The sequence below is a fragment of the Bradysia coprophila genome, unplaced genomic scaffold, assembly GCF_014529535.1.
Source record: "Bradysia coprophila strain Holo2 unplaced genomic scaffold, BU_Bcop_v1 contig_70, whole genome shotgun sequence".
Lineage (NCBI taxonomy): Eukaryota > Metazoa > Arthropoda > Insecta > Diptera > Sciaridae > Bradysia > Bradysia coprophila.
The window spans coordinates 4,936,589-4,957,906 of record NW_023503941.1 but is presented as its reverse complement, the minus strand read 5'-3'; the positions used below and the strand labels follow the sequence as shown (position 1 = coordinate 4,957,906).

General features: G+C 38.6%; 2 protein-coding genes and 1 long non-coding RNA gene across 3 annotated transcripts; 1 reads left to right on the top strand and 2 right to left on the bottom strand.

Annotated features, from left to right (window-relative positions):
* Nucleotides 1-7,970: 7,970 nt before the first annotated feature.
* On the bottom strand, nucleotides 7,971-9,026 carry LOC119083932 (serine/threonine-protein kinase Doa-like). Its single transcript, XM_037193747.1, has one exon. It carries the CDS (start codon nucleotides 9,024-9,026, stop codon nucleotides 7,971-7,973), a length of 1,056 nt encoding a protein of 351 aa, XP_037049642.1.
* A 5,763-nt stretch (nucleotides 9,027-14,789) lies between these two features.
* On the bottom strand, nucleotides 14,790-15,845 carry LOC119083931 (serine/threonine-protein kinase Doa-like). The gene has a single exon (XM_037193746.1). The coding sequence runs from the start codon at nucleotides 15,843-15,845 to the stop codon at nucleotides 14,790-14,792; it is 1,056 nt and encodes a 351-aa protein (XP_037049641.1).
* A 3,288-nt stretch (nucleotides 15,846-19,133) lies between these two features.
* On the top strand, nucleotides 19,134-20,940 carry LOC119083855. The gene is made up of 4 exons (XR_005088959.1): nucleotides 19,134-19,509; nucleotides 19,867-19,871; nucleotides 20,382-20,385; nucleotides 20,614-20,940. It is a non-coding gene; the product is annotated as an uncharacterized LOC119083855 (long non-coding RNA).
* The last annotated feature ends 378 nt before the right edge of the window (nucleotides 20,941-21,318 follow it).

Below are 21,318 nucleotides of genomic sequence, written 5' to 3'. Positions count from 1 at the left end.
TGTTAATTTTTTGGAAATTAAAATTTGCTCTAGAACTTCACCACTGGGTTGCTAAAAATGCTACGTTAATTGTCTGAGGTCGGTTTGTTACTGACAAGTTATGTACCTTTTGGGACCTTTTCAACTCGGTTCTTCTTTTTCCATAAAACAAAGATGAAACAAAAACTACAAGCTATGACAGTCAAAGAGACTCATTGGATGGCTGTTGAATACACCCATCATTAGTTCTTGTATGTAGATAAACATAATTGTGTAGTTTGTTAAGTGTTAGACGAACAGCAAAGAAAAATGCGGAAAAAACTGAAAAATCAATTAGCACAGCTTATAGCAATAAAACTTTGTTGGTGCACATGACTCACTTGCAAATTGTAATGAAATTAACAACATTTTGTCATTTATGTTTGCGAATATGAATCCTTTCGCTGACAATTTACACACCTAACTTATTTTGGAATTTTTCAATATCTTCGGATGAGATCGATGAAACTAAGTTTTTCTTTCGTCAGAATTCAATTTGATCATTTTTGCAGGGTGCTGCAAGTATAGGGTAATTTTGCAATCAATTCACTCGAAATAGCAACGCACTTCAAGCATGAGTGGTACTCCAAATAGAGTACTAAAACAAATTTTTGCGCTGTAAAAAGATCTGGAAAAATTTGTCATACAAAATAGTACTCTATTTGGCAGCTGGCACTGGAAGCACTTTTGCGTTGGATAATACGAATTAACAAATAAGAATGTGTGTCTATAACGGTAATTATAGATTGGAGTTGATGCTGCCTAATGACGAGTGAGGAGGTTTGCAGGTACAGCTAGCGATTTTATTTGTGGTAGATGCGGGAAAACAGGAAAAGTATAAACTTCAAAAACCTTTAAACACTCAAAGTGTGACAACAGCTTTTGTGCCACCGAGAATTGAAATACGACTCTTTTCAGCACTCATTTTAGTGTTGTAAAGTGACTTATTTCAGCACCCGTTTGATGTGATATTATAACACTCAAACCAGTGTTGATATGGAATTTGTATGAGTTGTTACAGCATTCAATGAGAAAATGCAAAGCAATGTGATCGATCAAATTTGTAGAGTGATTGTTTACAATGAAAATTATGATTTTTTGTGCTCTTGTCTATTTCAATTCTCGGTTGGCACAAAGCATGATGTGTTACACGTATTTTAATGTTGATTTTTTCAGCACTAGTCTAGACTAGTGCTGAAAAAATCAACATTACAATACTTGTAACACAACATAACTATTACGTCGTTAACTATTTACAAAAATAATTTCCTCTGAAGATTTACGTCAAAAAGATGTACTAAAATTCCATTGGAAATCTATGCTACGGTTACTAATTTTATTTGTTTGATTGTTTGTACTATTCCCCGACTACTAATTCAGGTCTTGGTTCAGGGTAAAGCAGTATCGAGTAGAGACAGCATGGAGAACGGACGTGTTTTTACGTCGCTCTCTAAAATGCGTTTTCGTCTTGCATTGCGCTACAAAATTTTGATTTTGTGAATTTGTAATTCAATAATTGTAATTCAACAATATAATTAGTCCATTTAGATTTGTTTTCCTGTGCTTGTCTATTTTTTTGCTGTGATTTTATACAAGTATTCATGTATCATGTTCGTTTGCTTTTGTATAAAAGTGGTGCGTACAAAGAAGTTCATTGTTCTTTTGTTTGTGGTCATGCGGTTTTCATTTCGACTTTTGTTCTCTCGGGTTTATAACCTAGATTCACTGTGAGCTGTCTCACGACAATAAATAGTTCTAATCGAGCTATGAAATGAATTAAACGATGCCCCAGTCGGGCTTCGTCTCACGGCGAAATAGTTCTAATCGAGCTATAGCGATTAATTACATCGTGCCCAAGTCGGGCTTTGTCTCACGACAAAAAATAGTTCTAGTCGAGCTATGCAACGAAACCCTAGTCGGGTTTTGTGTAACAAACGTCCCTAGTCGGTCTATGTAATAATAATAATAATAAAAAAAAAAACGTAAGCCCTGGTCGGGCCCTGTCTCACGACAAAATTCACGGCTCTAGTCGAGCTAAGTAGAAATTGAACATATCAGGCCTTGTCGGGATTTGTTACACGACGAATTTCTAGTCGAGCTATGTAAAAGAGAACAAGTCGAGCTTTGTTAATGGCAATTGGAGTTCCAGAAGGAATATTCGCTTGTAAGCGTTCCACGTAATCGTTTGTTTGTGTAATTACTACTACACACCCACTACAGGTGCCAATGCCGAGCATTTGTACATTTGTAGGTATAATTGCTTGGGTAACATCACCATTAACATACGGTAACATCAAAATAGTGCACTGAAGGGATATTCTTAACTACATACGTGTAGTATGGAAAGTTTCCGCTCTAAATACATATGCAGTGCACGTCGGCACCAACTTTTTATAAATTTATTTTTCCAAAAGGGTGAGCACAATGGGCCCACAGGCGGCCTAAGTGCAGTATGACTGAGTAACTAGTCATACGCCCTATTTAATAAATAAATAAATAAATAAAGCAGTGGATCAGCTGAAGCAAATTTGATGAAAAAATCCGTGGAGACACGTAAGAGGCAACGTCTTTGTATGAGTTGACCAGCTGAAAACCGACTGAAGCAAATTGTAGCATATCTATGAAGTAAATGAAATTAAACTTGCACAGTCAGAGGCTACTGTACAAGTTTAATTTGCATGAAAGTCGAAAAACTTTGTTGAACATATTTCAGCGGCCTGATCCGCTAATTCATTGGAGGCCATGGTGTATCGAGATGACGCGTGGTACAACGGCGACGCGTGGTGCAACGGTGACTCGTGGTGCAACGGTGACGCGTGGTGCAACGAGATGACTCAAGGTGAAATGAGCTGCACCAATGTTGGGATTTATATTAAAGCAGATATTATTTCCTGTGAGATTTTCGTCCATTGATCTAAGTTGAAATTTAATTTTTCTTCGTCTTGTTCTGTGCTTGCGAGTAGCGCGTACTAGCCTCACATAAATCGCTACCAAAAATGCAATTTTTTCTCTCGAATTAACTAAAATTGGGTTCGTTTGAAAGGTCTTGGTCCAGGCTAGCTAAAAAAAAAAATAATTTTCACATCTGAACGTAGCCGTGGGCCTATGAGTGAGACTCCAAGTCTCCAAGTAGGCCGAAAAATTGGGTTTTTGAATTTTCTAATGACCAAAAAATTTTTTTAATTCCAAAAACTGCTTTTTTCTAAGTCTTTTAACGAAACAATATTTTGTGTGTGTTTACAACTTCACATTCATTCCTCCCAAAAATTACGTTCATCACAACACTGATATTAATACGAACACTGAATTGATAAGTGTCAAATTTGGAGGCTTTACTGATAAGAGCTACCGCTTAGAATTGCTTGTATTGCATGTTTTAACTCATACAACGCAAACAAGTCATCTATCTTTATAAAGAAACTCAGTGTCTACTGTGATTTCATCAGTCTCCGAATATTTTCTATGCTGTGCTGTGTGATAAGCCATCTCATACCTCTTCATCAATGTTTGGGCATTCTACTCCATTAGGAGCTCGGACGAAGGCAAAATAACACCGAGATTTGTACAAAAATCTATCCCAATGGCGCCTATACTTCTTCCACCAACAACAATCCATAAGGTAATTAATGAAATCAACACACAATCGCCGAGAGGTTCTCACACCAATGTTTTGCCGATAGGCTCATTAAGTTGAACTTGTTCCACAGTCTGCTTGTTTTTATGGACAAAATAGCACTACCACCAATCTAATCCTACATTGAGCGCCTACTGCACAATACCACAGCTCCAACCTGTTTTTGCAGTGACGACACAAATCAATAACTTGTCAACGATGACTGGCGCAGAATATGATATTTTGAAGAAATTAGTTGCATTCAAAAACTCTTTATTGAATCCGCACGAGGATCATGAAGACGTAACAGAAATAACTGAGGCTGGTACATCACGTTCTGTTGCAACTGCTGCTTCCACCGTCACAGGGATCATCGATCAGAATTCGGCTTCGAACTCTCCGTCTAAGAAAATCATAGAAATGGCATCATCCGCCTCTTCGTCACTTTGATAAGTATCTAATTAATGGGACAGACAGTAAACAAACTTTCCCTACTTGCATTGAACACATATTTGCACTCGAACCCTGGCCAGTTCTTTGTTTCCTCCACATCAATTCGAAGAGGTGGCGGAACGATGTTTTTCAATTTGAATGGAATACCAAATTTCGGCCACCGCCACCTGCGTTTCATTCGTAATCCATTCTGATACTTCGTAATCCATATGAATGGAACTGCGGCTATTTTCATTTTCCCTTTTTTAAACTTGATTAGACGGACGTATCGTATATAAAAGGTCCACTACTTCGATTTTCATAATAATAATAATAATAGCGTATGGTTATTGTTCAGCCGGGAGGACACATTTTAAATGACAGATTCGGCTACCATTTGCTGCTATAGCTAGTGAAGGTACTTTTACATGGTATTGTAATGACCTAACACTAGGGACCACATGCTTAACGTGAATTCCGAACCACGCCTTCTAAGTATTAGGGCGTATCGAATTTTGAGAATTTTAAGGGTCGCGATAGCCTGTGTGCGGAAAACGTAGATCATTTTAAACTAAGTCCAGGCATATGGTTGATGGATCCGAAGGTGCCCGGGAAGAAGTCCCCCCGGACGACTTTAACTTTCAAATGGTCATAACTCGGAAAGTTAAGAGTATTTTTGAAACTACAAAACTGCCAAAGAAACCGATGGTCCAAAAGGTGTGTCTGTCGAGGTTTTCTAACATCGAAAGTTCGACATTTTCGTTTTTGACTTTTATTTCCTGAGAGACAAATTATTAAGTTTAGCTTTTGGCATGAGGTTGTAGAGGAGGTCGAGTACTACCAGTACACTAGGCATTGTCCCGGTTGGCGATCCATCCGAAACCACGTTTTCAACATTTTTGAATGGACTTTTTAAGTGTACCCACGTCGCCCACGAAGCCAGTGCAGACACTGTAACCGGTGTTGCTGAGTCGAGGTAACCTTGGCCAGTAAGTGCACATAATATTCCATAACAGTAGCTGAACTCTTTTACAAAATATTTAAGAATTCGGTGTAGCACATTTTGTACTACAAAATCTGAGAAAGTGAAATTTGTGAGAAAAACAACAAATAATCGTTTTAATTAGTTATTTGACCCACGAACAGTAGTACAGTAGAAAATGTTGAAAAAGTGGTTTCGGATGGATCGCCGACCGGGACAATGCCTAGTGTACTGGTAGTACTCGACCTCCTCTACAACCTCATGCCAAAAGCTAAACTTAATAATTTGTCTCAGGAAATAAAAGTCAAAAACGAAAATGTCGAACTTTCGATGTTAGAAAACCTCGACAGACACACCTTTTGGACCATCGGTTTCTTTGGCAGTTTTGTAGAGTTTTTAACGCTCTACATCCTGCTAGAACATTGTTTTCAGAAATACTCTCAACTTTCCGAGTTATGACCATTTGAAAGTTAAAGTCGTCCGGGGGGACTTCTTCCCGGGCACCTTCGGATCCATCAAGCATATGCCTGGAATTAGTTTTCAATGATCTACGTTTTCCGCACACAGGCTATCGCGGCCCTTAAAATTCTAAAAATTCGATACGCCCTTACTAAGTATGTTACACTCGGAAGGATTTTTTAATATTGCGCCTTAGTACCTATAGCAGTGCTAAAACACACACAACCATACCAGATTTTTTATGAATCGATTCAACCAGATGTGTATTTGTGTACAAGTCTGACAACTGATTTTTTTTCTGGCCTGGTTGAGGCTCGACACTGACAACTCAATCGAATATTGGAAAGCAAACGTGCTAACCATTACGCCATTGAGTTGCTCGATTTTCATAAATTATTTGATAAAGGAGCTGCCTAGCTCTGCTCGGTCTACATCAAGGTTACTTTCAAACTATTATCAAAAGTATGAGGCTGTGGAAAAAAAATTCTTGGTGCGACACAACGTACACTTCAAGCATAAGTGCTTCGAGTGACAGCTGCCAGACAGAGTACGATTTTGTATGGATTTTTTTTTAAATACATTTTACAGAGCCAAAAATTATTTGATTAACTGTCCAGGTTCAGTACTCTATTCAGAGTACCACTCATGCTTGAAGTGCGTTGTGCCAAATAATGATAAGTGTGGGTGGTGGCATTTTCTGCGCCCACGAAACCTTTTGGCTAGATGTTGTTATTTTGTTCCTCTATCAAGCCCTATTCTGACAGTAGATTTTTGGCACATTCTGTTTTTAAATTTCAAAATGAACAATGAACAATAGTAAAATGATGGAAGTACTAGATTGTTCAATTTTGGATTCCAGTTCACTTTGAAAGAACCAGTTCATCGAGTGCATCCAGTTCAGATAATTGCTGCAACAAGCAGACCAGGGCCATCAAATGATAATGAAGCGACGAATTCATTTTATTATTTACGTCACTGACATGGTAACTCTTAGATGGCTGGAAAAAATGATTCAATACGCTGACGATACAGCATTCTTCTGTGCATTCGATACAGCCGAAGAATTGGAATTTTAGCCCTCCACAAATGACTCTGTCTTAATTCTCAATTTGCAAGACGTGCTACATGACTTTTGGAAAAGCAACATCAAACTTAGCAATGAGACTGTGTAACGAGTAAGAACTTACAAATACCGTGGCTTAGTGCTTGATGAGAAGTTGTCCTTCAATCACCATATTGAACACGTCAAAAAGATAATTCAACCTTTCATCTCCCTAATGTGGAAGAGGGGACGATATATCCCGCTGAGTAAACGAAAGCAAATTTACTTCGCCTAAGGGCAAAGCCGATAAATCGGGGGGCAACATCACTAAACGCCAAATCTCCCATACCTCAGGAACTACTGAACCGATTTTGCTAAACTTCACTGAAAAGTCGTGTCGAGCTACCTTTCAGGGAAAAAAGTTATTCAAAATCGGTTCAATAGTTCCTGAGATATCGGAGACATGATGTTGAATCTTTTGACTTGAATAAAATCCAATCAAATTTCAATCTAACTTACGATGACTTATGTCTCATCGTATACAGCTGCAAAACGTTTTATTTTCCTTCACGTCTTCATTTGTGTACTCAAGCGACATTTAATTTAATGCATTGTGTTGGATGATTTTTTGGATGAGATCATTGACCACTTGGTGGCAACATTCATGCTACAAAGTTACAATGTTATATCTGTTAGAAAATCGTAGCACGCGAAGAAGGTTTACCATGCAAACTCAAGAGATTGTTAAGGGCTTAGGGGATCCTAGTCCTCAAACATCAGCTACTCTTGTGGATGCACTGACCTACGTTTTGCCCAATGTTTCTGATTCTCTTATAAAGTGGCAATCCTTGGGGATGCAACTTTCGAGTGGTAGTAATTGTTGATAAGATATAACACTCGAGGGATCGGCAACTCTTGTAATGTTGAAACACCTAGTCTACTATAAACAGCAACAGTTTGCACAAAATCTGTTACCTCTTACGTTAAGTAACAAAGTATGACCTACTGCTAGTTGGTTTTTTTAAAGGTTTTACGACGACATCTCAATGCAAATCTAGAACTTCAATCATAAATCTTACCGCCATACTGAAGAGACTCCATAACAGATAAATATGGCATTTAGTGTTGTTGTGGCGAATATTTTCGCGTAAGTAGTTGAATGTTTAGTCAGACAGTAACGACTGTATGTGGTAGCATGAATGTTTTATAAATGTGTCAGAAATGTGTGAGATTTCAATATTTCTGTTTCTCAGCACACCACAAGATTTTATGGTATCAAGTGTTGAGAACATAAAATTGCATAATGCGTAACAATGAAGAACACAATCCGTTTACAATTCAAAAATTTTATTTACAATAAATTAAGTAGCATTAAAACTGCGTTCGTTAATACATTTAAAACAGAAATATTTTTTACACAAAGATCAAACCGTTTTTCGTTGAGACGCTGGCAATTTGTCAAAGAATGGATGCGTCAATGCCTCCTTCAATGTAATTCTCTTCGCCGGTTCGTAGGCCAACATTTTCTCCATCAAGTCAATTAAGTCGTCATCGATTTCCGCCTTTATTGAAGTCCGCAACGGTTGATGACAATGTACCTCTAACGGTCGCTGAGTCCAATCGAAGTTTAACTTACCATTCGGAAAGTATTTATGCTCGCCGGCTACAGGAAATTCACCCAGAATTCTTTCCATTATCGCCAAATGTTCCAAATCGTCATCGTCTGTATTGAATAGCAGGTTTCCGGTGTGTAATTCGTAAAGAATGCAACCGATTGACCACACATCGACTGGATGGCTCCAATTATTTTTCAGCACGACTTCAGGTGCACGATAACACCGATTACTGATGGTGTATGACTGAGGTAATTCGTCATCTTCAGCACAGCCCAAATCGATCAAACGAATGTCCGTTCGGTTAACCGACCGAATATTCATTTTCTTCTCCGGATGATACTCCTTCGTGTAGCTCGAATCCACAAACAGAATATTGTCCGTCTTCAGGTCGGTGTGTATGATCCCTTGTTGATGTAAAAAGTTCACTGCATGGCACAGCTGGTAGGCCATGTGCCTGACTTGATCCATCGGGAACGGTACGAATTCGTTGAGTTCGAGGAAATGGTAGACATCGGATCCAAGTATGTCGAATGTAATGCAGTAGTGTCCGTGCCATAAAAATGCATCTCGCATTTTGGCACATAGGCTGGTGTCGTCCGGATCGCGTCGTGCAATATACCCCAAAAACATGATTTCTCTCTTTGCCGCCTTCCTGCAACTTGACTTATTTCTGCTCACTTTCAATGCAACTGTTGACTCCGTTTTGGTGTCGGTGACTTCCACCACCCAGCTGAAGGAGCCTTTGCCCAGTTTTCTCACAATTCGATATCTATCGGTTATGGTTGCACCCGGTTCACAGATGAGATGGCCGTGTCGGTCTACGCTTGGAATCGGTTCAGTTTCGGTACACGTTTGGTTTGACATTGTGTTGTGTTGCTGATTTTTGTTAATTTTTTGCAAATTAAAATTTTCTCTAGAACTTCACCACTGGGATGCTACGTTAATTGTCTGAGGTCGGTTTGTTACTGACAAGTTATGTACCTTTTGGGACCTTTTCAACTCGGTTCTTCTTTTTCCATAAAACAAAGATGAAACAAAAACTACAAGCTATGACAGTCAAAGAGACTCATTGGATGGCTGTTGAATACACCCATCATTAGTTCTTGTATGTAGATAAACATAATTGCATAGTTCGTAAAGCGTTAGACGAACAGCAAAGAAAAATGCGGAAAAAACTGAAAAATCAATTAGCACAGCTTACAGCAATAAAACTTTGTTGGTGCACATGACTCACTTGCAAATTGTAATGAAAGTAACAACATTTTGTCATTTATGTTTGCATAAATCCTTTCGTTGACAATTTACACACCTAACTTAATGTAGTGATTGGTCTTTGTATGCATCTCATCAAGTCAGATAATATGGTTGTGTGTGCGAAGAATGAACAGATGGAATTTGAACTGTGGAGAAATTATTGGGACAAAATATGTTATCAACGGGGTAAGTTAAATAGTTACGGAATTACGGAATTTTTCAATATCTTCGGATGAGATCGATGAAACTAAGTTTTTCTTTCGTCAGAATTCAATTTGATCATTTTTGCAGGGTGCTGCAAGTATAGGGTAATTTTGCAATCAATTCATTCGAAATAGCAACGCACTTCAAGCATGAGTGGTACTCCAAATAGAGTACTAAAACAAATTTTTGCGCTGTAAAAAAATCTGGAAAAATTTGTCATCCAAATTAGTACTCTGGAAGCACTGGAAGCACTTTTGCGTTGGATAATACGAATTAACAAATAAGAATGTGTGTCTATAACGGTAATTATAGATTGGAGTTGATGCTGCCTAATGACGAGTGAGGAGGTTTGCAGGTACAGCTAGCGATTTTATTTGTGGTAGATGCGGGAAAACAGGAAAAGTATAAACTTCAAAAACCTTTAAACACTCAATGTGTGACAACAGCTTTTGTGCCACCGAGAATTGAAATACGACTCTTTTCAGCACTCATTTTAGTGTTGTAAAGTGACTTATTTCAGCACCCGTTTGATGTGATATTACAACACTCAAAGCAGTGTTGATATGGAATTTGTATGAGTTGTTACAGCATTCGTTTGAGAAAATGCAAAGCAATGTGATCGATCAAATTTGTAGAGTGATTGTTTACAATGAAAATTATGATTTTTTGTGCTCTTGTCTATTTCAATTCTCGGTTGGCACAAAGCATGATGTGTTACACGTATTTTAATGTTGATTTTTTCAGCACTAGTCTAGACTAGTGCTGAATAAATCAACATTACAATACCTGTAACACAACATAACTATTACGTCGTTAACTATTTACAAAAATAATTTCCTCTGAAGATTTACGTCAAAAAGATGTACTAAAATTCCATTGGAAATCTATGCTACGGTTACTAATTTTATTTGTTTGAATGTTTGTACTACTCCCCGACTACTAATTCAGATCTTGGTTCAGGGTGTAGCAGTGGATCAGCTGAAGCAAATTTGATGAAAAAATCCGTGGTGACACGTAAGAGGCAACGTTTTTGTATGAGTTGACCAGCTGAAAACCGACTGAAGCAAATTGTAGCATATCTATGAAGTAAATGAAATTAAACTTGTACAGTCAGAGGCTACTGTACAAGTTTAATTTGAATGAAAGTCGAAAAACTTTGTTGAACATATTTCAGCGGCCTGATCCGCTAATTCATTGGAGGCCATGGTGTATCGAGATGACGCGTGGTACATCGGCGACGAGTGGTGCAACGGTGACTCGTAGTGCAACGGTGACGCGTGGTGCAACGAGATGACTCAAGGTGAAATGAGCTGCACCAATGTTGGGATTTATATTAAAGCAGACATTATTTCCTGTGAGATTTTCGTCCATTGATCTAAGTTGAAATTTAATTTTTCTTCGTCTTGTTCTGTGCTTGCGAGTAGCGCGTACTAGCCTCACATAAATCGCTACCAAAAATGCAATTTTCTCTCGAATTAACTAAAATTGGGTTCGTTTGAAAGGTCTTGGTCCAGGCTAGCTAAAAAAAAAAATAATTTTCACATCTGAACGTAGCCGTGGGCCTATGAGTGAGGCTCCAAGTCTCCAAGTAGGCCGAAAAATTGGGTTTTTGAATTTTCTAATGACCAAAAAATTTTTTTAATTCCAAAAACTGCTTTTTTCTAAGTCTTTTAACGAAACAATATTTTGTGTGTGTTTACAACTTCACATTCATTCCTCCCAAAAATTACGTTCATCACAACACTGATATTAATACGAACACTGAATTGATAAGTGTCAAATTTGGAGGCTTTACTGATCAGAGCTACCGCTTAGAATTGCTTGTATTGTATGTTTTAACTCATACAACGCAAACAAGTCATCTATCTTTATAAAGAAACTCAGTGTCTACTGTGATTTCATCAGTCTCCGAATATTTTCTATGCTGTGCTGTGTGATAAGCCATCTCATACCTCTTCATCAATGTTTGGGCATTCTACTCCATTAGGAGCTCGGACGAAGGCAAAATAACACCGAGATTTGTACAAAAATCTATCCCAATGGCGCCTATACTTCTTCCACCAACAACAATCCATAAGGTAATTAATGAAATCAACACACAATCGCCGAGAGGTTCTCACACCAATGTTTTGCCGATAGGCTCATTAAGTTGAACTTGTTCCACAGTCTGCTTGTTTTTATGGACAAAATAGCACTACCACCAATCTAATCCTACATTGAGCGCATACTGCACAATACCACAGCTCCAACCTGTTTTTGCAGTGACGACACAAATCAATAACTTGTCAACGATGACTGGCGCAGAAAGTGGTTTCGGATGGATCGCCGACCGGGACAATGCCTAGTGTACTGGTAGTACTCGACCTCCTCTACAACCTCATGCCAAAAGCTAAACTTAATAATTTGTCTCTCAGGAAATAAAAGTCAAAAACGAAAATGTCGAACTTTCGATGTTAGAAAACCTCGACAGACATACCTTTTGGACCATCGGTTTCTTTGGCAGTTTTGTAGAGTTTTAAACGCTCTACATCCTGCTAGAACATTGTTTTCAGAAATACTCTCAACTTTCCGAGTTATGACCATTTGAAAGTTAAAGTCGTCCGGGGGGACTTCTTCCCGGGCACCTTCGGATCCATCAACCATATGCCTGGAATTAGTTTTCAATGATCTACGTTTTCCGCACACAGGCTATCGCGGCCCTTAAAATTCTAAAAATTCGATACGCCCTTACTAAGTATGTTACACTCTGAAGGATTTTTTAATATTGCGCCTTAGTACCTATAGCAGTGCTAAAATCCACTAAAGCGCAGTAGGAGAAGAATACCGGCAGCTCCCAACAATGTCTTGACCGGTAAGCCGTGTGACAGTTCTACACACACAACCATACCAGATTTTTTATGAATCGATTCAACCAGATGTGTATTTTGTGTACAAGTCTGACAACTGTTTTTTTTTTCTGGCCTGGTTGAGGCTCGACACTGACAACTCAATCGAATATTGGAAAGCAAACGTGCTAACCATTACGCCATTGAGTCGCTCGATTTTCATAAAGTGCGAAACTTAGAATTTTATTTGATAAAGGAGCTGCCTAGCTCTGCTCGGTCTACATCAAGGTTACTTTCAAACTATTATCAAAAGTATGAGGCTGTGGAAAAAAAGTTTCTTGGTGCGACACAACGTACACTTCAAGCATAAGTGCTTCGAGTGACAGCTGTCAGATAGAGCACGATTTTGTATGGATTTTTTTAAAATAAATTTTACAGAGCCAAAAATTATTTTATTAACTGTCCAGGTTCAGTACTCTATTCAGAGTACCACTCATGCTTGAAGTGCGTTGTGCCAAATAATGATAAGTGTGGGTGGTGGCATTTTCTGCGCCCACGAAACCTTTTGGCTAGATGTTGTTATTTTGTTCCTCTATCAAGCCCTATTCTGACAGTAGATTTTTGGCACATTCTGTTTTTAAATTTCAAAATGAACAATGAACAATAGTAAAATGTAGTAAAATGATGGAAGTACTAGATTGTTCAATTTTGGATTCCAGTTCACTTTGAAAGAACCAGTTCATCGAGTGCATCCAGTTCAGATAATTGCTGCAACAAGCAGACCAGGGCCATCAAATGATAATGAAGCGACGAATTCATTTTATTATTTACGTCACTCACATGGTAACTCTTAGACGGCTGGAAAAAATTATTCTATACGCTGACGATACAGCATTCTTCTGTGCATTCGATACAGCCGAAGAATTGGAATTTTAGCCCTCCACAAATGACTCTGTCTTAATTCTCAATTTGCAAGACGTGCTACATGACTTTTGGAAAAGCAACATCAAACTTAGCAATGAGACTGTGTAACGAGTAAGAACTTACAAATACCGTGGCTTAGTGCTTGATGAGAAGTTGTCCTTCAATCACCATATTGAACACGTCAAAAAGATAATTCAGCCACTCATCTCACTAATGTGGAAGAGGGGACGATATATCCCGATGAGCAAACGAAAGCAAATTTACTTCGCCTAAGGGCAAAGCCGATAAATCGGGGGGCAACATCACTAAACGCCAAATCTCCCATACCTCAGGAACTACTGAACCGATTTTGCTAAACTTCACTGAAAAGTAGTGTCGAGCTACCTTTCAGGGAAAAAAGTTATTCAAAATCGGTTCAATAGTTCCTGAGATATCGGAGACATGATGTTGAATCTTTTGACTTGAATAAAATCCAATGAAATTTCAATCTAACTTACGATGACTTATGTCGCATCGTATACAGCTGCAAAATATTTTATTTTCCTTCACATCTTCATTTGTGTACTCAAGCGACATTTAATTTAATGCATTGTGTTCCTGTTGATTTTTGCTCCAAATTTTTTGGATGAGATCATTGACCACTAGGTGGCAACATTCATGCTACAAAGCTACAATGTTATATCTGTTAGAAAATCGTAGCGCGCGAAGAAGGTTTACCATGCAAACTCAAGAGATTGTTAAGGGCTTAGGGGATCCTAGTCCTCAAACATCAGCTACTCTTGTGGATGCACTGACCTACGTTTTGCCCAATGTTTCTGATTCTCTTATAAAGTGGCAATCCTTGGGGATGCAACTTTCGAGTGGTAGTAATTGTTGATAAGATATAACACTCGAGGGATCGGCAACTCTTGTAATGTTGAAACACCTAGTCTACTATAAACAGCAACAGTTTGCACAAAATCTGTTACCTCTTATGTTAAGTAACAAAGTATGACCTGCTGCTAGTTGGTTTTTTTAAAGGTTTTACGACGACATCTCAATGCAAATCTAGAATTTCAATACTGAAAGTTACGGTTCTTGAAATTAAGAGACTATATAACAGATAAATTCGGCATTTAGTGTTGTTGTGGCGAATATTTTCGCGTAAGTAGTTGAATGTTTAGTCAGACAGTAACGACTGTATGTGGTAGCATGAATGTTTTATAAATGTGTCAGAAATGTGTGAGTTTTCAATATTTCTATTTCTCAGCACACCACAAGATTTTATGGTATCAAATGTTGAGAACATAAAATTGCATAAAGCGTAACAATGAAGAACACAATCAGTTTACAATTCAAAAATTTTATTTACAATAAATTAAGTAGCATTAAAACTGCGTTCGTTAATACATTTAAAACAGAAATATTTTTTACACAAAGATCAAACCGTTAGTCGTTGAGACGCTGGCAATTTGTCAAAGAATGGATGCGTCAATGCCTCCTTCAATGTAATTCTCTTCGCCGGTTCGTAGGCCAACATTTTCTCCATCAAGTCGATTAAGTCGTCATCGATTTCCGCCTTTATTGAAGTCCGCAACGGTTGATGACAATGTACCTCTAACGGTCGCTGAGTCCAATCGAAGTTTAACTTACCATTCGGAAAGTACTTATGCTCGCCGGCTACAGGAAATTCACCCAGAATTCTTTCCATTATCGCCAAATGTTCCAAATCGTCATCGTCTGTATTGAATAGCAGGTTTCCGGTGTGTAATTCGTAAAGAATGCAACCGATTGACCACACATCGACTGGATGGCTCCAATTATTTTTCAGCACGACTTCAGGTGCACGATAACACCGATTACTGATGGTGTATGACTGAGGTAATTCGTCATCTTCAGCACAGCCCAAATCGATCAAACGAATGTCCGTTCGGTTAACCGACCGAATATTCATCTTCTTCTCCGGATGATACTCCTTCGTGTAGCTCGAATCCACAAACAGAATATTGTCCGTCTTCAGGTCGGTGTGTATGATCCCTTGTTGATGTAAAAAGTTCACTGCATGGCACAGCTGGTAGGCCATGTGCCGCACTTGATCCATCGGGAACGGTACGAATTCGTTGAGTTCGAGGAAATGGTACACATCGGATCCAAGTATGTCGAATGTAATGCAGTAGTGTCCGTGCCATAAAAATGCATCTCGCATTTTGGCACATAGGCTGGTGTCGTCCGGATCGCGTCGTGCAATATAACCCAAAAACATGATTTCTCTCTTTGCCGCCTTCCTGCAACTTGACTTATTTCTGCTCACTTTCAATGCAACTGTTGACTCCGTTTTGGTGTCGGTGACTTCCACCACCCGGCTGAAGGAGCCTTTGCCCAGTTTTCTCACAATTCGATATCTATCGGTTATGGTTGCACCCGGTTCACAGATGAGATGGCCGTGTCGGTCTACGCTTGGAATCGGTTCAGTTTCGGTACACGTTTGGTTTGCCATTTTGTTGTATTGCTGATTTTTGTTAATTTTTTGGAAATTAAAATTTTCTCTAGAACTTCACCACTGGGTTGCTACGTTAATTGTCTGAGGTCGGTTTGTTACTGACAAGTTATGTACCTTTTGGGACCTTTTCAACTCGGTTCTTCTTTTTCCATAAAACAAAGATGAAACAAAAACTACAAGCTATGACAGTCAAAGAGACTCATTGGATGGCTGTTGAATACACCCATCATTAGTTCTTGTATGTAGATAAACATAGTTGTGTAGTTTGTAAAGTGTTAGACGAACAGCAAAGAAAAATGCGGAAAAAACTGAAAAATCAATTAGCACAGCTTACAGCAATAAAACTTTGTTGGTGCACATGACTCACTTGCAAATTGTAATGAAATTAACAATATTTTGTCATTTATGTTTGCGAATATGAATCCTTTCGCTGACAATTTACACACCTAACTTAATGTAGTGATTGGTATTTGTATGCATCTCATCAAGTCAGATAATATGGTTGTGTGTGCGAAGAATGAACAGATGGAATTTGAACTGTGGAGAAATTATTGCGACAATACATGTTATCATCGGGGTGAGTTAAATAGGTCCAAGGTAAGTGAGGTAGTATAGCTGACTGCTTACGGAATTTTTCAATATCTTCGGATGAGATCGATGAAACTAAGTTTTTCTTTCGTCAGAATTCAATTTGATCATTTTTGCACGGTGCTGCAAGTATAGGGTAATTTTGCAATCAATTCATTCGAAATAGCAACGCACTTCAAGCATGATTGGTACTCAAAATAGAGTACTAAAACAAATTTTTGCGCTGTAAAAAAATCTGGAAAAATTTGTCATACAAAATAGTACTCTATTTGGCAGCTGGCACTGGAAGCACTTTTGCGTTGGATAATACGAATTAACAAATAAGAATGTGTGTCTATAACGGCAATTATAGATTGGAGTTGATGCTGCCTAATGACGAGTGAGGAGGTTTGCAGGTACAGCTAGCGATTTTATTTGTGGGAGATGCGGGAAAACATGAAAAGTATAAACTTCAAAAACCTTTAAACACTCAATGTGTGACAACAGCTTTTGTGCCACCGAGAATTGAAATACGACTCTTTTCAGCACTCATTTTAGTGTTGTAAAGTGACTTATTTCAGCACCCGTTTGATGTGATATTACAACACTCAAAGCAGTGTTGATATGGAATTTGTATGAGTTGTTACAGCATTCGTTTGAGAAAATGCAAAGCAATGTGATCGATCAAATTTGTAGAGTGATTGTTTACAATGAAAATTATGATTTTTTGTGCTCTTGTCTATTTCAATTCTCGGTTGGCACAAAGCATGATGTGTTACACGTATTTTAATGTTGATTTTTTCAGCACTAGTATAGACTAGTGCTGAAAAAATCAACATTACAATACCTGTAACACAACATAACTATTACGTCGTTAACTATTTAGAAAAATAATTTCCTCCGAAGATTTACGTCAAAAAGATGTACTAAAATTCCATTGGAAATCTATGCTACGGTTACTAATTTTATTTGTTTGAATGTTTGTACTACTCCCCGACTACTAATTCAGGTCTTGGTTCAGGGTGTAGCAGTGGATCAGCTGAAGCAAATTTGATGAAAAAATCCGTGGTGACACGTAAGAGGCAACGTTTTTGTATGAGTTGACCAGCTGAAAACCGACTGAAGCAAATTGTAGCATATCTATGAAGTAAATGAAATTAAACTTGTACAGTCAGAGGCTACTGTACAAGTTTAATTTGCATGAAAGTCGAAAAACTTTGTTGAACATATTTCAGCGGCCTGATCCGCTAATTCATTGGAGGCCATGGTGTATCGAGATGACGCGTGGTACAACGGCGACGCGTGGTGCAACGGTGACGCGTGGTACAACGGCGACGCGTGGTGCAACGGTGACGCGTGGTTCTACGGTGACGCGTGGTGCAACGAGGTGACTCAAGGTGAAATGAGCTACACCAATGCTGGGATTTATATTAAAGCAGACATTATTTCCTGTGAGATTTTCGTCCATTGATCTAAGTTGAAATTTAATTTTTCTTCGTCTTGTTCTGTGCTTGCGAGTAGCGCGTACTAGCCTCACATAAATCGCTACCAAAAATGCAATTTTCTCTCGAATTAACTAAAATTGGGTTCGTTTGAAAGGTCTTGGTCCAGGCTAGCTAAAAAAAAAATAATTTTCACATCTGAACGTAGCCGTGGGCCTATGAGTGAGACTCCAAGTCTCCAAGTAGGCCGAAAAATTGGGTTTTTGAATTTTCTAATGACCAAAATTTTTTTTTAATTCCAAAAACTGCTTTTTTCTAAGTTTTTTAACGAAACAATATTTTGTGTGTTTACAACTTCACATTCATTCCTCCCAAAAATTACGTTCATCACAACACTGATATTAATACGAACACTGAATTGATAAGTGTCAAATTTGGAGGCTTTACTGATAAGAGCTACCGCTTAGAATTGCTTGTATTGTATGTTTTAACTCATACAACGCAAACAAGTCATCTATCTTTATAAAGAAACTCAGTGTCTACTGTGATTTCATCAGTCTCCGAATATTTTCTATGCTGTGCTGTGTGATAAGCCATCTCATACCTCTTCATCAATGTTTGGGCATTCTACTCCATTAGGAGCTCGGACGAAGGCAAAATAACACCGAGATTTGTACAAAAATCTATCCCAATGGCGCCTATACTTCTTCCACCAATAACAATGCATGAGGTAATTAATGAAATCAACACACAATCGCCGAGAGGTTCTCACACCAATGTTTTGCCGATAGGCTCATTAAGTTGAACTTGTTTCACAGTCTGCTTGTTTTTATGGACAAAATAGCACTACCACCAATCTAATCCTACATTGAGCGCATACTGCACAATACCACAGCTCCAACCTGTTTTTGCAGTGACGACACAAATAAATAACTTGTCAACGATGACTGGCGCAGAATATGATATTTTGAAGAAATTAGTTGCATTCAAAAACTCTTTATTGAATCCGCACGAGGATCATGAAGACGTAACAGAAATAAGTGAGGCTGGTACATCACGTTCTGTTGCAACTGCTGCTTCCACCGTCACAGGGAATCATCGATCAGAATTCGGCTTCGAACTCTCCGTCTAAGAAAATCATAGAAATGGCATCATCCGCCTTTTCGTCACTTTGATAAGTATCTAATTAATGGGACAGACAGTAAACAAACTTTCCCTACTTGCATTGAACACATATTTGCACTCGAACTCTGGCCAGTTCTTTGTTTCCTCCACATCAATTCGAAGAGGTGGCGGAACGATGTTTTTCAATTTGAATGGAATACCAAATTTCGGCCACCGCCACCTGCGTTTCATTCGTAATCCATTCTGATACTTCGTAATCCATATGAATGGAACTGCGGCTATTTTCATTTTCCCTTTTTTAAACTTGATTAGACGGACGTATCGTATATAAAAGGTCCACTACTTCGATTTTCATAATAATAATAATAATAGCGTATGGTTATTGTTCAGCCGGGAGGACACATTTTAAATGACAGATTCGGCTACCATTTGCTGCTATAGCTAGTGAAGGTACTTTGACATGGTATTGTAATGACCTAACACTAGGGACCACATGCTTAACGTGAATTCCGAACCACGCCTTCTAAGTATTAGGGCGTATCGAATTTTGAGAATTTTAAGGGTCGCGATAGCCTGTGTGCGGAAAACGTAGATCATTTTAAACTAAGTCCAGGCATATGGTTGATGGATCCGAAGGTGCCCGGGAAGAAGTCCCCCCGGACGACTTTAACTTTCAAATGGTCATAACTCGGAAAGTTAAGAGTATTTTTGAAACTACAAAACTGCCAAAGAAACCGATGGTCCAAAAGGTGTGTCTGTCGAGGTTTTCTAACATCGAAAGTTCGACATTTTCGTTTTTGACTTTTATTTCCTGAGAGACAAATTATTAAGTTTAGCTTTTGGCATGAGGTTGTAGAGGAGGTCGAGTACTACCAGTACACTAGGCATTGTCCCGGTTGGCGATCCATCCGAAACCACGTTTTCAACATTTTTGAATGGACTTTTTAAGTGTACCCACGTCACCCACGAAGCCAGTGCAGACACTGTAACCGGTGTTGCTGAGTCGCGGTAACCTTGGCCAGTAAGTGCACATAATATTCCATAACAGTAGCTGAACTCTTTTACAAAATATTTAAGAATTCGGTGTAGCACATTTTGTACTACAAAATCTGAGAAAGTGAAATTTGTGAGAAAAACAACAAATAATCGTTTTAATTAGTTATTTGACCCACGAACAGTAGTACAGTAGAAAATGTTAAAAAAGTGGTTTCGGATGGATCGCCGACCGGGACAATGCCTAGTGTACTGGTAGTACTCGACCTCCTCTACAACCTCATGCCAAAAGCTAAACTTAATAATTTGTCTCTCAGGAAATAAAAGTCAAAAACGAAAATGTCGAACTTTCGATGTTAGAAAACCTCGACAGACACACCTTTTGGACCATCGGTTTCTTTGGCAGTTTTGTAGAGTTTTTAACGCTCTACATCCTGCTAGAACATTGTTTTCAGAAATACTCTCAACTTTCCGAGTTATGACCATTTGAAAGTTAAAATCGTCCGGGGGGACTTCTTCCCGGGCACCTTCGGATCCATCAACCATATGCCTGGAATTAGTTTTCAATGATCTACGTTTTCCGCACACAGGCTATCGCGGCCCTTAAAATTTTAAAAATTCGATACGCCCTTACTAAGTATGTTACACTCTGAAGGATTTTTTAATATTGCGCCTTAGTACCTATAGCAGTGCTAAAACCCACTAAAGCGCAGTAGGAGTAGAATACCGGCAGCTCCCAACAATGTCTTGACCGGTAAGCCGTGTGACAGTTCTACACACACAACCATACCAGATTTTTTATGAATCGATTCAACCAAATGTGTATTTGTGTACAAGTCTGACAACTGATTTTTTTTCTGGCCTGGTTGAGGCTCGACACTGACAACTCAATCGAATATTGGAAAGCAAACGTGCTAACCATTACGCCATTGAGTCGCTCGATTTTCATAAATTATTTGATAAAGGAGCTGCCTAGCTCTGCTCGGTCTACATCAAGGTTACTTTCAAACTATTATCAAAAGTATGAGGCGGTGGAAAAAAAATTCTTGGTGCGACACAACGTACACTTCAAGCATGAGTGCTTCAAGTGACAGCTGTCAGATAGAGTACGATTTTGTATGAATTTTTCTTTAAATAAATTTTACAGAGCCAAAAATTATTTGATTAACTATCCAGGTTCAGTACTCTATTCAGAGTACCACTCATGCTTGAAGTGCGTTGTGCCAAATAATGATAAGTGTGGGTGGTGGCATTTTCTGCGCCCACGAAACCTTTTGGCTAGATGTTGTTATTGTGTTCCTCTATCAAGCCCTATTCTGACAGTAGATTTTTGGCACATTCTG

Bases quoted from the DNA above. Each gene is read 5' to 3' on its own strand.
- LOC119083932 (XM_037193747.1), bottom strand. From the start codon at position 9,026: ATGTCAAACCAAACGTGTACCGAAACTGAACCGATTCCAAGCGTAGAC.
- LOC119083931 (XM_037193746.1), bottom strand. From the start codon at position 15,845: ATGGCAAACCAAACGTGTACCGAAACTGAACCGATTCCAAGCGTAGAC.